This window comes from Bombyx mori, chromosome 23 (assembly GCF_030269925.1).
Source record: "Bombyx mori chromosome 23, ASM3026992v2".
Classification (NCBI taxonomy): domain Eukaryota; kingdom Metazoa; phylum Arthropoda; class Insecta; order Lepidoptera; family Bombycidae; genus Bombyx; species Bombyx mori.
The window spans coordinates 2,542,624-2,560,354 of NC_085129.1; the positions used below are offsets into that span (position 1 = coordinate 2,542,624).

Here is a 17,731-nt window from a genome sequence, read left to right on the forward strand (position 1 = left end):
CAACTGATGAGTACCTGTGTGTGCGTGGAATGTGGGATAAGCCCACAATAATAATGTTTAATGTCTTATTCTTCAGGTGCGAGAAGCGAAAGGTGCAGTGGAATTCGAAGGCGAGCCCGCGGCGTACGTGAGTTCGTTACCGGGCGAGCTACCTGAAGATGACGACCCCGCCACGGAGACCTGTGCCAGAGTGCGACCTCTGCGACGGGACACCTTCAAGAAGAGGAAACTACTGCAGATGCACAACTTGCATTTGGCTACCCCGAAAGCCGCAAAACCTTCTGATATAAAGTATGATTCTTGGTATTCTATGTCGTTACGGATAATCCTGATCCATTAACGGTGCTTTTAGGTAGCTCAAGCATCGGTTACCGTCCTTTTCGAACCCGTCGCTTGCGACGAAGGGCTCGACGAGCGAATGAACACAGACACAGCCCACTGAGTTTCTCGCCAGATCTTCTCAGTGGGTCGCGTTTCCAATCCTGTGGTATATTCTGCGAAGCCCTTGCTAGGGCCAGTGTTAGCAACACTCCGGTTTGAGCCCTGTATTCTATTGTGCATTTTAGACGCTGTCGCCACTATTCGGAAATGTACCAAATCAAATTTAGTCAGGGTCCGTGAACTAAACGAGAAAATGCTTTGTTACCGTGATTATTAAAGGTGTAATTAATTGTTATTCAAACCTGTTTAACAAAAGGTGATCTAATTAGATATCATGGAAACTAAATTACAGATTAAGTTTTGATTCATTCGTTCATTCAGTTAAATAACTTTAAAATCAGATGGAAAAATCTTAACTCATACAATAATATACTGCTTAACTTGTTAGATCTTCAGATTTTAATTCTTAATTATTTCCTTTAGTATTTAGTTTTCGGGTAACACTGTTATGTCAATGTATGAAAACTACTCTAAGATAAACTTTGATAATCGATCAAGTAATAAAAATGAAACCTGCAAATATCATAGTTTGCGTAATTACAGGTGGCAGGACGTCTTGTGAGTCCGCACTGATAGGTACTGGTGGTACCTATCAGTGCGGACTCCTGCCTATTTCTGCCGTGAAGCAGTAATGCGTTTCGGTTTGAAGGGTGGGGCAGCCGTTGTACTGTTAAAAGTGAGACCTACGAGGGCTGCACTAAAAGTATCGGGAATGGAATATTTCCACTGTTCCTGTCATATTAAAATTTTTTTTAATTGAAAACTCCTTGGTTTTAAAAATCGAATACCATTTATTTATTTAAAAAAAGATTCTCGGTCTTGTCACGAGGTTTTGTCAAACTTGTTTTGTCGTTGAGAAAATGGAATTGACTCGAGAAAATTCAAGAGCGATGATTTATTATGACTTTCGAAGTGGTTTAATACAAAAACAGTGTTGACCGGATGATTTCTGCATTTGGTGATGAAGCCCCATCCAAAATCACAATTTATCGCTGCATCCGCCGTATAGCCCCGACCTAAGCCCTAATGATTTCTATACTTTCCCTAAAATAAAGAATAAATTGCGTGGACAGAGATCTTCATCACCTGAAGAAGCTGTGGACGCCTACAAAACGGCCATTTTGGAGACCCCAACTTCCGAATGGAATGGTTGCTTCAATGATTGGTTCCATCGTATGGAAAAATGTGTCAAATTTCGCGGAGAATACTTCAAAAAGCAATAAATACAATTTTAAATAGTAATGTTGTGTCACTTCGTTAATTCCCGAAATTTTCAGTGCCGCCTAGGTAATAACTTATGTCTTAAGGTGGGTGGGCGGCATTTGCGTTGTAGATATCTATGGGCTCCGGTAATCGGTTAACACCAGGTGGGCCGTGAGTTCGTCCACCCATCTAAGCAATAAAAAAATAAATATTTTTTGGAACGAAGTTCCTTTTATTGGTAATGCACACAGGGTACGACTTAACTTTGTAATACGGTCGAATTAGTAATGCATTCAGTGTACGAGTTAACTTTGTATAACTTACAAATTAGTAATGCACACAGTGTATGTTCGTTTACACAATACACTAACTCTTATGCAAACAACCGTGAATGAAGTGTACCACAATAAGTTCGCACGTTACCGAATGACCGTAGGTTGTTGCGAAACCTTCAGTTTTATTTTCTTTATACCTCGAATATATTTTTATAATAAGGAACTTTGTTCCTATCCGGTGTCCCACGACACCACACATCTTTTTTTTTTGTCTTACAATACCAAAAATATCAATGTAATCATAGTTCTTCTGATTTAACATACTGTATTAATATCTGCATCGTTTGTATGGCACAGCTGCAGCTGCGTCCAGCCGAGCGAGAGCTGTCCGGTGTGCACGGGGCGAGCCGAGCCCGCGCTGGCGCCGCACTGCGCCGCGCTGTCCGCCCTCTCCGCGCCGCAGCGCCTCGCGCTCGCCGACCCGGCCTACCATCCCGTGCTCAGTCACATTAAAGGTGCCCTGAACCCCTATCTAAACTTTACTTAAAATAATAAAATGCGGTAGGCCGCGGCTTGGCTCTACTACTCTCTAACTCTACGGTTACTACAGTTTTGGCGAAATCTGTGATTATAGAAGTTTTTGACAGTAGAATGATAATACGTGTACAAACCTATAATTTCAATTAATTTGAGTCGAATTTCGACTACTGCGGGATTGCTAGCATTAATGAAAAAGTTGTATTTTGTTATTTAAACAAACACTTTCAGAACAGGGTACTAATATGCGACGTTTACAATTCCAGACGCGACGGTGTCCCTGCACATGTCGTCGCTGTGGTCCCGCGGCTGGATGAGCGCGCGTCCGCCGCGCCCCGCCCGCGCGCCGCCCCCCGCCACGCACTCGCCGCCCAAGCAGCACCGCCGGCACACGACCAGTCAGTATTGCACACGTCAGAATTATGTACCGTAGATTGGGGGGATCGGGACTAGGGATATTAGAAAAATATCGATGATAACATCGATTTAAAAGTATCGATATACGATAATGTCAAACATTGATATTTTTTTATATCTTTGGTAGGAAATAAAACTGACTGTTTTATTTATTATACCTGTTAACTAATTTAAACTACGTTTAGGGACTCACTAGCTAGAAAGTACATCCACCGTTAGATGGTCCTAAAAGATATATGGACGTTTCGATAATACATCGATGTGTCGATGTTATCGAAACCAAAACATCGAAGTTAAAACATCGATGTTTTCCAACTAAACATCGATGAATATCGATCATCCCTAATCGGGACCCTTTCCAAATCCAACATAAATTTTCAATCGTTTTTCTTAGGGCAATACCAATAAAATTGAGATTAGAATGGTTCCGGTGGCTTAAATTTTTATATACGATGTGTTATTATACATAGTTCATTGCAAAATATACACAAAACTTAAAAAACTAGCTCGACTCGATTCACCTTGGCTTTGGGGTGAATCAGTCTACATATGGGGACAATAGTTTTTCGATAAGGCTAGCCCTATTTAGTTGTTAGGTAGGTACCTAACTTTAGATAATTAACTTTGTAATATCTTTAATGAACTATAAAACTTTGATGACTATATTGAACTATTTAATATTCTTAAACACTAAATAATAGTCATTTTCAGTTCAACAAAGTTAAATCTATCAACTCAACGAAAGTATTGTGGCATCCCAGATTTGTCCCTATTTTAACTCTAGTCTCTATTTCCCCCAATCAACTGTACTACAACTGCCACATCCTTACATATCCATCAGATCCAATAACCTTTGCATTAGACACCTATAGCTGTAACACTAGGAGCAAGCTTAGACCACGCGAACCGTACTCCTCAAAGTCGACAAAGAGTTCGACGTGCAACCTAACCGATACATCAGCAGAGTTTCTCGCCGGATCTTCTCAGTGGACTGTTAGTAAACTCGCGAAGCAGCTGCTCTTGAATTGTTAGGTCTCCTACGGAGGCGCTCTGCAGCTCTTAGCAAATTCCACCCTCCTGGCTGAGCCTTTTCCTGTCCTAGTGAAACTGGAAAGGCTGATGGGCCATCAGTAATCCTTCAATCATAAAAAAACTACAATTGCATTGTTATTAGAATATATAAAAATTGATACCCGTTGGAAAGTTTAAGTGTACCCATAAGTATTTCAAACATTAAGTTATGGAAACTTTGTTATACTTATTTTATTAAATGACATATTTATGACAAAATTACAGGATTGAAAAGAGGCAGACCACCCTTATCCAGGAAGATAAGAGAAAGGGATAGAGATGAAGAAACCTCAATGTCAAATCATGAAAGGTTAGTGTTCAATATGGGAAACATCTCAATTATATACTCAAAATTGAGAGGAACAAATTAAATTTGTAATTGTATTAATTATAGTTACATACATTCATGTCAACTAATGTAATTTGTATGAAGACTATAAAATACACACAAGTTGACTGTGAATCAATATTATAATCATCAGGATTGGAATAACTATAGCATATTCTCTAATTAGCAGTGAGAAGAATCTTCAGCATTAGATAACGCCGATAGCTATTTATTGCCCTTGGCCTTAACGACGAAAAGCGAAGTGATCACTAACTCTGAGATGAAGTGATAAAGTATAAGTTGTACTCGCCCGCTTTGCTGGGCATTTAAAATTAACATTATTATTTATTGTCATTATTATTAGGAAGTCCAACACTCATATAAATATTAGCCTATCCATTAACTACATGTATTTTCTACATAGATACCAAGTTTCAAGTCAATCGGATGCATGGTTCAGTAGTTATAACAGAACATCAGTAAAAACCATTATAAATTTATATATTAGTATATATTAAATTGTTTTAATAGATTCTACTGACTACATACTATTTGAATTATCAAATCGGACCGCATGGTAAACTTATTTATATAATAATAATAAAAAATGTTTTGACCGGTTCCACCGCGGGTCATTCAAAGCGGGACGATGTGCCCAGTTCCAGGTCGCGCGGTCGGCCCAGCACGGAGTCGCGGCGCCGCCAGTCCTACGACATCGACAACATCGTCATCCCGCAGAGCGTCGCCGCCAGCACCCGCCCGCAGATCCTCACCTACAAGGAGATCATCACGCCCAAGTACTGCACCCAATCTATTAGCAATATATATATAACTAGTCCGCTTCAACAAAGCGCGGCATCTCTTCAGTCTCAGGTCCATTAGACGAGCATTCAAACGATGTCCTGTTTTTCTTCGATATGCCCGAAGCCCTAAGTCTTCATTTAACACCCTTTTCACCGTGGTTCTGCTTAACCCCATCTGAAGGGCCAACAGTTTCTGCTTACGTTTGGGATTTCTTTGAATTCGCGCCTTCACAGCTTTTATCACTGCTGGAGTCCTAACAGACCGAGGGCGACCACTTCTTGACCTGTCATCTACACTAGAGTCTTCATTGTATCGTTTGATGGTACGATAAACGAATCTTTTGGTTATATTCAAATTTTTCAGTATGTTAAAAATTTGAATTGGCGCGTAACCGCAACGATGCAACGCAATAACTGCAACACGGTCTTCTTTAAGCGTCCACTCCATATTTAAAAATGAGTAAAATTCTAAAAGTATACATTTTTATTTTCATGAACAATTCGAAATTCGAATTCAATAAACTTTTTTGTGGCCAGCATTCTAAAAGAAAAGTTTTTACTGTGTGACAATACTTATGACCTGACTAGTTATATATTTTTTGCGCATCAAATATGGTTATTGCCTATCATTTATATATAAAACAGTTATTGTCGCTTAGTCGCGTTTGCCTTTCAAGCGTCGATATATATATATGCACTTGTCATGACTCCAGAACAATATCGGTTGGGTCGATGTTGGGTCTAATTTAAAAAAAAAATCTGTTTTATGACGAATGATTCCTAAACAAAAATTTTTAAATTTATTCATTAATTTTTTTTTTCACGATTACAAATAAATTACTGATGTATCTTTAATTTATAGGTGGCGAGTACTGGAGATGCCGGAGACACGTATGAATAATGGGGTTTCGAAAACGAATAATTCAAATCGACTTTCTGTCGAAAGCGAGGTTTGTACTTCAAGTATTTGAAACAGATTAGATATTTCCCAATTTACAACCCGTATTGAACTCCATGAGCAGTGTTAAAACTCACGATCAGCTGGATCGAAGGTTTGTTTGTTTTACTGGTGGTAGGACCTCTTATGAGTCCGCACGGATAGGTACCACCACCACCCTGCCTATTTCTGTCGTGAAGCAGTAATGTATTTCGGTTTCAAGGGTGGGGCAGCTGTTGTAACTATACTGAGACATTAGAAATTACATCTCAAAGTGTGTGGCGCATTTACGTTTTAGATGTCTATGGGCTCTGGTAACCACTTAATACCAGGTGGGCTGTGAGCTCATCAGCCCATCTAAGCAATAAATAAATAAAAAATTGTCCGGCTTCCACAGTAATAACAATATTCAAAGATTATGTTGAAGTGCTCGTTATTTATTACAGGACGAAGATATATCGGACACGGCAGTGCAGGCGCGACACACGCGTGCTGAAACTCGCGAGAGAAGTCGCTGGGCGAGGAAGAACTCCAGACGAGCCGCCGCCGCCGCCACCGCCGCCGCCGCCACCACCGCCGCCGCCGCCACCACCGCCGCCACCGCGACCGACGCTCCGGCGGGGCCGACGTCGACGTCGCCGCGGCGGCAGGACCAGCTGCTGAGCCGAGACCAGAGCCCGGCGCCGGTCATCACGCTACCTCCGCCACAGAGCCTCTCACCTATATTGGAGGTACGTTTATTACTTATCTTTTTTAAACTATACATGTCTACAATTTTCCAGAATGTTTCTGATAATACTATAGTAGAATTATTTTGTCCGTGCAGTTTGTGTCATAAAACATAGCCCGGCTAGGACGGTGAGCATGTTGCGCGGGCGTAACGCCATTATCGATAAAAACAAATGAGTTATCGAAGGCAGGTACACGGTGGCGGGGTGATATACGAAGGGTAGTGAGACATTGTTATGTTAAGAGTCATTTGTACTTACCTGCAAATTATAGTACATTATGTCGAAGAGAAATGTGTTTTTATGCATTCGTTCTTTGAATTTCTTTAGTGACACAATGGCTACTCCTTTGTTTTGTATCTAAACGGCAGAATTTATTCAAAATAATTTTTACATGTGTCAATCAACAATTTGTTAAAAAAAAAAAAACTGAAATAAGAATAGATCCTGAAAAGTTACAAAGTGTCAATTTCGTTAACTTGCTGCGGCGATATGTGGTGTAAGTGTTCGATTTGTGATTTTTTCTTTCATTTTTATCTAACTAAAGCCTATCTAACTAACTAAAAAGTAAGCCACAAAATGACAAAACTAAATATGTACACCGTCGATAACGCTTATCGACAACAATAATGCGCATCACTATGCCCGTCCATAAGGCTCGTGAGTGGAAGAGAGAGCGAAATACTCGCTTCACCGCTCCGATTTTTTATGACCCAAACTGCACGGGCAACATAATTCTACTATAAAGTCATTTCGATATCAGTTTACGCTATTTGACAACAGATGGCGTTACTCGTGGCGCCATAAACGTATATTTAGAAGGATTTTTTTAAGGGATTTTATGACCTTGGTAACTAAGACCATTAGGTCAATTTTAACTTATATTTTTATATTAAAAACGATAGTATGGAGTGAAATGAAATGAATATGATTAATTTGAGACATTAATCAACTGAGATGAAATTAAATGAGATGATATGGGATGAATCTCAGTAAAATAGTGGTTGTTTATTGAGATTTTTTCAGTGGTCTTTCTGTAGGGTCCCGAGAAGTTAAGTTACGTTTAGCAGCTTTGTTTTATTTTTCCACATTTGTGCACTTTCATAGATACTAAATAGTTAATAAACCACCGTTCTTACACATTTAAACCTGAAGAAACATTAAATAGACAAAACAAATCACACAATTTCATCCCTCACTTCCTGCCAAAAAGTCATAGAAGCATTATAAGTTTACAATTTGCACAAAAAAATATTCATATATTTTTTTTTACTAGATACTTATTTTATACTAGTTTATACCACGTTTTAAGTCTGTACACATGTAACTACCCTCATTCCCGCAATGAACCAAAGGGAAACGGGGATGACTGAAAATCAATGCTGTTCGATTTATCGACTTTGAACATCATTAGTTCAGTCACCTCCGTTTGCTTTTTGTCATTTTCCTTTTATTTTATTTAGTGTGAAAGGTAATAAATTATTTTATTATTATATCAGTTTTAATATTTCAATAATAAAACAAATGAGTATCAGTATACATTATTATTTTCACGAACCGATTCCTTAAGTTGCAGCGCAACAAATCAACAATTAATATAACGTTTTCCGTTCAGACAGTGAGACCATACACGCCGCGACATTTCCCTCTGCCGGACGAAGATTACCACGAGATGATGTCCTCGATGCCCGAAGGCTACCGCCACAGCAGCCCCGAGCCCAGCCCCCTCCCTCCGCCGCCCGTCGACGACGAGGAGACCAGCTCCTTGTCGCCCATGTCGCCCATCATCTACGACGGAGACGATCCTGACGACGCTGAATGGGACCCGCACAGTGATAAAACCGAGCGACGGAAAAATGCTTTTAGGTGAATTGTAAATATTATGTTCCCTTAGAGTGTGGGCTCTTAGTGATGTGCTACGAACGCGGTTGCAGACATTTCGATATGTAAATCGGTCGATGTGGAAGAATTATTTATGGAATAAATTTTGCCAATTTTATTTGCGAAATGAAAGCGTTTTATGAGTGAATTTAGTTTGTTTTCGATTAGATTAAACTTCAAAACGTACCGATATTGTGTTAGCTGGCGGCTGAATCTAGAAATGGTAAATATAGTGAAATTTACTGTGCACGTGATCGAAGATACAAAACCGGATTATTAACACAAAACATGACAATTTTAGTATTTTCTGAGCTTCTCGCAAATCGGTACATGCTATTAAAACATTTTATAGATTTAATCTCACGTTTATTATTTTCATCATTTTACAATTGCTCTAATATTTCAAAAATTTCACAGTCACCATGGTCCATGATTATAAATACATAAACACACGCACAAACGCAACAGACAGGTAGGCAACGGCTTGGCTCTGCCCCTGGCATTGCTGAAGTCCATGGGCGACGGTAACCACTCACCATCAGGTGGGCCGTACGCTCGTCTGCCTACAAGGGCAATAAAAAAAAAAAAGACGCGTTAATTCGTAAAAAAAAAATTAAAACAAATATCTTAATTATTAACTTATTACTCGCGCGTCGATAGCGGCAGCTGCTGAAGTGACCGTATGACAAGGTTTATGGGGTACGAAACCTCATAATAACATAACACCTACAATTATAAGGAATTACTTGATTACTTGATTGTCAGCTTCAGTGTCTATTGAGCTATCGGTCCACGCAATGCTAAGCAATTCAGACACAGAGAGGTCTTTGGCCGCCAGTAGAGAAAGAACTTACACACTGTTGTCATTTAGAGTCAATTAATTTATAATTTTCTGGAACTAAATATGCTCAAATTATATTTTGACTCCAATGGCCTTTGGATTTTGACAATAACCCAGAGTTATGTCTAATCACAGTAAAAAATTAGTATTATAGAAATGCCTTTTGAGAATGACTCACTGGTCATTGAACTTGTGCTTTCATTATATGCTGTGGTAGCTTTCTTTATTGAAAGGTATTTTGGTTAGATACACTAATAATTGTTGTATGATTACAATAACGAGTTTGATTTGTTTTTTCTGATTAATCCACGTCAGTTAATTTTTCCAAACCTGAATTTTTGTTTATTTTCACATCATTCAGTTCTCTTTCCAACACCATTGGTTATAACCACATAACTTACTGGCTTAACAAAAAAATAGTTTGTGTTTTTATAATTCTTAGTTGTTTATTAATTGGTAAATATATTTTTATTGCTTATTTAAATACAAAGCTTCAGATTCAAGATCCCAGACATACCAACACTTTTAGTTTTTTTTTTTAGTCAAAAAAATAGTTTGTGTTTTTATAATTCTTAGTTGTTTATTAATTGGTAAATATATTTTTATTGCTTATTTAAATACAAAGCTTCAGATTCAAGATCCCAGACATACCAACACTTTTAGATTTTTTTTTAGTCAAAATTCCATTTTCAACACTGCCATAGGGATGGCTAATTTGAATAAAAAGTTGCTGTCCATGAAATGTTATATTTTTGTTTATTTCATACCGTTTTCATGTATTTAAAATGATTCTCCTAAACATTTATGGAACATTTAAATTAGATTTCAATTTGTGTCTCTGATCACTTATTTATCTAGTGAGTTGTAAATAAATATATGTTTTTGTGGAATGAGTGTCTCGAAAGTTTGTTTTGAAAAAACGTTTTGTTACATTCCCTAACTATATTATTAGATTTAAAAAAAAAAAACTTGGAAGATGTTATTCAACAATGTACAATAAATTTTAATGCAGTAGAAACGTACTGATTTAGTATTTGATTTGTTTTTTTTTTCTGAAATGTGTGTTCATGATAATTTAGTTTAAGCGTTAGTTTAAGTAAAAAGTTGGCCCGTTGTTGCTGAGCGATTGTAAATAAATTGTATAATACAGACTTATAATAAAAAAAATATATATATTTGGGCACTGAATAACAACAGACTGGTTTGTAAATTAACTGATTTGAATCTCTAAGAGAGTTGTCAAACTGAAATTATTCACCACTATTTTGTTAACACCATGTATTTAAGAAATTATTTATTCATGAGTATCGCACATTAAAAAAATTAAGTGACATAATATAATAAATTTTATTGTCGTTTTTACCCAATCAGAAATAATAGTCAGTTGTGGCAATAAGTCTGCATTATGTTCTCATCGTAGCTGTGGTAAAGGGATAAAGTATCAACTCTACCTTGTTATTAAGGAGAGGATTTGCATTACGTAAATATAAGGTGGGTTGATATAACATGTTTTATTTTACATTTTGCGGTTTTTAAATCTATAGTTCTTGCTTAAGATAATAGATAAAAAATATTGTATCTACAACTAAGTATGAGCATGATGCATACTTTAAACTGAACCGAATATGTAACGCCAACTTATATTCAGAAGGGAGCCAGTTGTAGATTTTCCATCGTGAAATAGTTATAAACATATTATGTCGAATAAACTGTGGCCAGAATTGTACGTCAGCCATGTTGGTCTTATACACAGCTAACGTCGAAACTTGAGGAATTCTGAAATGAAAATAATAAACTTGAGAACCAGCATCTCGCAAACCCATTACCAAATCATTCAAAAAATGTCATGTAGGAATGACAAATGCCACCTATTTTTTTAAGTGCGATATACCATTTCCTTGGATATGTCTCGTCTTAATGAATGTTAACATAATCAAAGTACAATAAAACTGATGGCTATGAAACAATTTTGCATTTCATAAATATTATATAGATGCTTTAATTATTATTTTTCTGAAATTACTGGGTTTCCTTCTTGTCAATATAATTTACATTTTGTAATATGTTTGAAATATAATTTCCGAACCCGAGTTTATAAATTAAAAGAATTGTATAAACAGATAAAAAATGCCTTATGTGAAGTATTGATTAGAAGTCTGCGATTGTAAGGAATATACACTAATGAAACAATTCGCCCTACTTTTTTAATACAATAAAATGAAATAATACTTTGTTTCTATTTTCGTGAGAAGCCAAAGTCTTCTTTTATGTAATAAGTGTAGTTTAAGTTTTTTAATGACGACTTGAGTCAACATAGAAACGCTTAAGAATTAATTGTATAGTGAAAAATAAAACATTGAAAATTGAGAAACTACGATTTGTTTCATTTCTTTCCTTAAGATCAATGAAAGAATTTTTTTTTTTTTTTTTTTGCTTTAATTTGTTGAAGGGTGGGTGAACGAACCCTCGGCCTATCCGATGTTAAAGTGGTTACGGGGATCCAGACAAATCGAGACTGCCTTAGAATCATATTCCTCGCAATTTTATAAGTACAACTCGACCGAGCTAAGTTTGCACCTCGCTGGAATGCGGCGGTCCGCCCGCTTCCCCGCTCACCTTCCCGCGATCGCCCTGTCGCGTCAGTACGGTTAGCATCTTTGTCGCCGACACGCGTCATGCGAGTTTTCGTCTCCCTATACTTTGAATTTTAAATTTTTTAACTATTCTTGTTAGGTTTTTTTGTTGAAGTTTAGTTATATTATTAGACTATTTTTGTTAAGTTTTTGTTGAACTGTTGTTACTGAACGCTTAACGTTCATTTTTTTTTACTTCGAGAAGATTGTTGTGGGCAACAAAATGAAAGAAAAGGTGATACACAGTGAAGGGAGAAACAAAGGAAAATTATTACTGAGCAATTGGGATACAAATTTAAAAAGTGCAAGAACGCCCGGGTGGTCTTAATACAAAAACCCGATATTGCTATATTCTAATGTACCTATGTATTATATATTGTTAAAAACAGTAAATACAAAGTAAAATCTAACAATCATTTGTTTACATTTTTAAAGTCATAGCGAATCCTTTTTTCAGACCGTACCTAAGCGGCAGTGTGACGTAATCATTGTGAGGTGCAAACTTAGCTTGGTCGAGCTGTAATTGCGCAGACTATTATTATGCCGGCCACTCACATGCGGAAGGGCCGTCAAACATTCATTCGCAAACTTAGCGGCTGTGTAAATGGGTTCGGTACTCAATTTGCGAACCCGTTCGCGCTTCCTCCTAAACTTGTTTACGAATGTCTCATGAATTTCTCCTCCTTTTTAATTCGTCAATAGAACATTGAAGAGAAAAAGAGTTGAATTCTTTCCCAGACATCATTAACAGCCATGCTGTTTTTATGGGATTTCTTTTGATGATACGCTACACAGTAGATGTCACGATCTATGAAAATAGCGAAACGTCCGTTGCCTTCGCAATCCTGGGCGCAACTGGTCACACGAATGTGTGGGAGACTACCCAAATGATCGAGGTTCGCGCGGTTTGATGTCCATTAAAAAACCGACACAGCTTGGAAAACCGCGAATGCAGCGAAAACTTTACATAATCATTTGCAAATGTTGTCCTACACTTGCGGGTTTGCGTATTCGTGCGAATGTGAGTGATCGGTATTAGCAATACGAGTATACCGGACACTCTTTAGTCTACGACTTTGTTTATAAAGTTGTATATATTTCATTAAAACAAGATCTGCACATAAATTATTTATTAATCACATACATGTAACATATAAGTACCTTAACTTACATGCTAAACAACATTGTGGATTATATTGGACGTAATTTAATAATAATATAAATAAAGATGGCACTATTAATGTATGTATAACTAGTTGCATAATAATATTTTGTTTACCAAGAAAACGTTTTTACTGTAAACATTTCAGACACTATTTGTAACTAGTAAAATCAAGATTTTTTTGGCGTAAGTCACATTTTGTTTGTAAACAAAGTCTTCAAAACGCCACAATCTCAGAATAAATCAGTGGTATTCAGATTTACAACTTTAGGTTTACAATAAAACTAATATCTTACAAAAAAACATTTATCACAATAATGAGTTTAAATAATACTGTAAATTAATATATTATGGTTAAAAACTACACAGCCTTTTCACAAATACAAGGGAATGTATCAATGTTCTAAAACTATAATACCTAGTTTATCTAAGAAACTACAAAATCTCAAATTGACTAAATTTTATAAATGCGTATCTTCAGAAAAAATCAACTTATCCAAAATCTTATAAAGCTATAACTACTACCTTAGTACATTGTCTAACGGAAATAAGAGAGGAGCATTTGGAATATCTTCAGATGAGATATTTAAGTACAGTTGGTAAAAAAGTCTTAAACAAACCTAAATAGCTATTTGGACAAAAATGATGTTTTTTAGCTTGTTCCTCTTATACTATTTGAGGAAATTTTAAAAGAGGGAACAAAATAGAGATTAATCTCTATAATAGTTAATTATTACATGCATAATTTCTTAATACCATAAGCCCATCTACAATTACATCTACTACTACTACAACGATTTGTCACAAAATTATACATTATATTAAATTTACATTTCAAAATCATTTTTTACACAACAAAGTTACAAATTTTTTTAAGCAACAAAGTTATACTTCTTTTTGTCTGCTTGAAAAACGAATGTTTCGTACTTATTGTAACACATAATTTATTCCATGATCAAGATTTGGATAATATTTATTCATGTTTTATTTAATTTTATGAGTAAGAAATATTAAATCACAATGATTTTTTTAAATTTATTTTGTGAATGTTCAATTGGACCTACTGGCCTTGCTGCTAATCTAATCTACAGGTATTATGAAGAGGATGAAACACCTCTGCACATACTATGTGACTACTACGCCTTAGGCAGCAAAATATACTCAATCTTCAGAGAGCACATTGCCTCAAGCAGGTAAATAAAGTTGATTCCTGAACCATAGTTTAGTTTATGCTGGTTTTGGGCCAGGACATCTAATACTCAGAAGAAGTTACAATATATCCACCTATAGAACAGACTGCCCAAGACTGATGTAAATGGAAAAATTTGATTCGAGCCCTACACCCCAGCAGAGGGTAATAGGAAGGAATAATGATGATGATGGGGCACCATGCAGTTGGGTTGATAACTTCACAAATTTTTAAGAATAGTTATAATTGTTGAGTTGTTAAATAATTCAATTACTATAATAATACTAATAACCTGCAAATATTCCATCCATTTTTAAAAGGCCTACTAGATATGGCTCTTTAGGAATCTAGTTTGCAAGAATTTATTTTTACAAATAGCAAGAAAATTAATCATAATTTAGTTTGGTGATAGAAAATATGTCAAACAAAAAGTATATTGCGATTTTATTATGCAACGAGAAACAGAAACTTAACTAATATTTCTAGATAGATCTTGAATCCTTCTTGCATTACATTCTTTGCAATACAAATGGTTGTCAAGCGGATAGCATCCACGACCTTCCTGTCGCGAGCACAATGACGCCCCGCAATCTTCACAGGAATAACATGCTACATGGAAGCTCTTGTCTAGAGCGACGATACGTACTGTCTCTTCAGTTCCACCTTCAGGTACTATGGGCTCACGACACCTCGCACACCGGGGAGCATATCTAGAAACACAATATAGTAATTGAGGCTTAAAGGAAAAGAAGCAGTCCTGCGTTCTTGTTTGAAAAGTTGGGATAAACTTATAAATTAGTGCCCACAAACACCCACAAAATTAGTTCTTACTACCCACATGATAGTGATACCTACATGTGCGGGCTCACAAGATGGCCTACCACCAGTAATTACGCGAATTAATAATTTTGCAGGTTTGATTTTTATTATACGTACAATTTTACTCTTTCATTGTGGAAGTCATTTGTGACCAAGTGGTAAGTAGGTATTTCATTACCAAAATTGCCTGCGTAATTCGTAGATTGGCAGTTGTATAGCTCGATACGAATGCTCCCGGTGTCGTAACATTTAGTCTAGGACAGCTTAAAAAAATGAGTTTTTATAACTATTTTAAATTTTGTTATAAAATTTTTACCTTTTATGAAAGTCTTCAATGCAATGGATACGGTTCACAGCATCCACAGTAAATGGGATTCCATCTAAACTTTTTTGACACACCACACAAGTAAAACAGCGAGGATGGTAGGGTTTGCCTGTAGCTCGCAAGATGCGGTCTAGGATTGGATCTCCACATACACAGCACTTCTCAAGGGTTTCCAAGTAGTCTCGTTCACAAAGAGCTCGTCCTTGAACAGCATAGAAAGGTCGGCCCTGGAAAACAATAAAATAAATTATTTTTCTTAAATACTTGTAACATTTGTACTTGTAACAATGGAAAACCTGTAAATATAATTAAAATTCTATATGTACTTATAACTGTAGGAATTTATAAAACTTAAAAATGAGAATGATTTGCTTCTGATGACAAAGATAATGATTACTCATACTGAATTCTAACAAACTTGAATATGGTCATGACTTATGTAAGTGCACTGTTTTCTCACACGGTCTGTAACCACATAAACTCTTCAGATTTACTACTGTTTTTATTTATTTTGTGAGGTATTATTATATTTATATTATTTATTATTATGAATTATTATTATTTTTTATTTATCTTCATGACGATACTGGGCCCTAACATGAATAACTGAAGACTGCATCAGAATGCTTCTTCAAAAAAGCAGCATGAGATTATAACTCCTTAATCATTGTTGCAGCTAATTATAAGCACAACCCAGACAAATGGACAACACAAAGCCACGATTGCCATAAGCATGTTCTATCAGATCTTCCTGATCCACAATCAGTAATTTCACACACTTCAAGTATCAGTCATTGTTCACAAGTTCAAGAATTTGACTTGCAACCTAACCCACAGATAGGGCATTGAGTTTTTCATCTGGTTGCAAATAAGTGGTAGGTCCAGTGAAACACTGCTCTTGAGAGAACAAAAGTTAACAAATTCTCTCAGGTTGAGCCCTGTGAGCTCAGACACCAAACTGTACATAGTTGGTATAGCCCCGTGGGCCACCAATGATTAATTAGGGGAAAATTACTCTGCACTCCTGGGAGGAGCAGCACCATTATTAGCAATGTTATTGCTGATAATGCTGTTATGTTTAAAACTGTATGACTTGCCCTCACCTGTAAATTTATCCCACACTGTTGACAACAGAAACACTTGATATGGTAGATTCTCTCCATTGCGGTACATCCAGTGGTTTCTCCCATGATTTTCTCACCACACTTGTAACAATTCCCACAGTACAGAGCATCGTCTGGTTCTGGAGTCGGCTCAGCAGTTGCTACATAGCCAGCATACATCGAAGTGCCTGATAGTTGGCTGCAAGGTCTTGGGTTTATAGGTTCATATAAAGATTCATATGTGGACGAAGTTTGAGAGCCACCATAAGTAGAGAAATCCTGTGCATTGACGGAAGCAGAAGACGGCGGATACGCGGATCCCGGTCGTCTTAATTCACTGTAATTAGACTGAGCACCCAAATCACTTATCCTGGACACTTCAGAGCCCCTATCGTAAATGCTGTCTCCGCCGTAAGCACGTTGCATCATAACGTTTGAATACACATGGTTGGTGCCTCCCGGAGGTAAGAGATTGCTGTATAGAAGTACATCACCGCTCCGCATCCGCCCAGTGTTGTTCCTAACTATAAAACTCTTCACGGGTACTAAGTTTGAGTATGTAGAACTTCGCTGACTGCCATATTCAAGTCTCGAGGAGTAGGAGGGCTCGCAAGCCGATTTTACAGTATAGCTCTGGGGTATTTGAGGCAGCGGCGCCTTATTTCTTTTCGGCGGTAGGGAAGGTTTCTGTTTTGCGTGATTTATGTCATCTTGAAGCTTTGCATCAAGCTCGTTTGCGTATATTCGTAAATCTGCTAATTGTTTGTCCAGAGTGTTCATTGTAGGTATAGCAATTAAATAGATAAAGTCGAAAATATTCAATTGTATTTACGCAATTTTACCTACGCCCAATTTTTATTGTTTGAGTTTGATGCACATTTACCATCTTTCAGCTTTGACAGTTGACTGTTGACACATTGACATCGCACCTATTTTTTATGACCTGGTAACATAGTTCTTTAGGTCTAATCTTTGTTGGAAAATGTTCATTACCAGTAGGTAGTACTTACATCAGTTTACTCGGAGACACAGACTGGT

The 17,731-nt window shown here is 36.8% G+C and overlaps 2 protein-coding genes across 8 annotated transcripts in view; one reads left to right on the forward strand and one right to left on the reverse strand.

Annotated features, from left to right (window-relative positions):
* The window catches only part of LOC101746187 (KAT8 regulatory NSL complex subunit 1-like protein), a 31,569-nt gene extending 19,733 nt beyond the window's left edge, over nucleotides 1-11,836 (forward strand). For 4 of the 7 annotated variants that reach the window (XM_062675159.1, XM_021347534.3, XM_062675158.1 and 1 more), the window contains 8 exons: nucleotides 77-291; nucleotides 2,277-2,434; nucleotides 2,723-2,854; nucleotides 4,170-4,254; nucleotides 4,932-5,069; nucleotides 5,938-6,025; nucleotides 6,459-6,743; nucleotides 8,356-11,836. In XM_062675159.1, the coding sequence (XP_062531143.1) occupies nucleotides 77-291; nucleotides 2,277-2,434; nucleotides 2,723-2,854; nucleotides 4,170-4,254; nucleotides 4,932-5,069; nucleotides 5,938-6,025; nucleotides 6,459-6,743; nucleotides 8,356-8,610 (1,356 nt within the window). In that variant the 3' untranslated portion in view covers nucleotides 8,611-11,836. The remainder of the gene's footprint in view (nucleotides 1-76; nucleotides 292-2,276; nucleotides 2,435-2,722; nucleotides 2,855-4,169; nucleotides 4,255-4,931; nucleotides 5,070-5,937; nucleotides 6,026-6,458; nucleotides 6,744-8,355) is intronic. The other 3 variants (XM_062675161.1, XM_062675160.1, XM_021347538.3) reach the window with 3 other exon arrangements.
* A 1,374-nt stretch (nucleotides 11,837-13,210) lies between these two features.
* Nucleotides 13,211-17,661, reverse strand: LOC101743219 (lipoma-preferred partner homolog). Its single transcript, XM_004925435.4, has 3 exons — nucleotides 16,694-17,661; nucleotides 15,582-15,817; nucleotides 13,211-15,156 (listed from the first exon to the last, which is right to left on the reverse strand). Exons 1-3 carry the CDS (start codon nucleotides 17,471-17,473, stop codon nucleotides 14,916-14,918), a joined length of 1,257 nt encoding a protein of 418 aa, XP_004925492.1. The 5' UTR covers nucleotides 17,474-17,661; the 3' UTR covers nucleotides 13,211-14,915.
* Nucleotides 17,662-17,731: the final 70 nt, after the last annotated feature.

What these genes read in the sequence shown, in the direction of transcription:
- LOC101743219 (XM_004925435.4), bottom strand. Translation starts at nt 17,473, where the DNA reads ATGAACACTCTGGACAAACAATTAGCAGATTTACGAATATACGCAAAC. An exon ending in AGTGTGGGATAAATTTACAG is followed by an intron (nt 15,818 to 16,693) that starts GTGAGGGCAAGT and finishes ATTGTTTTCCAG; the next exon opens with GGCCGACCTTTCTATGCTGT. An exon ending in ATTGAAGACTTTCATAAAAG is followed by an intron (nt 15,157 to 15,581) that starts GTAAAAATTTTA and finishes TTGTGTTTCTAG; the next exon opens with ATATGCTCCCCGGTGTGCGA.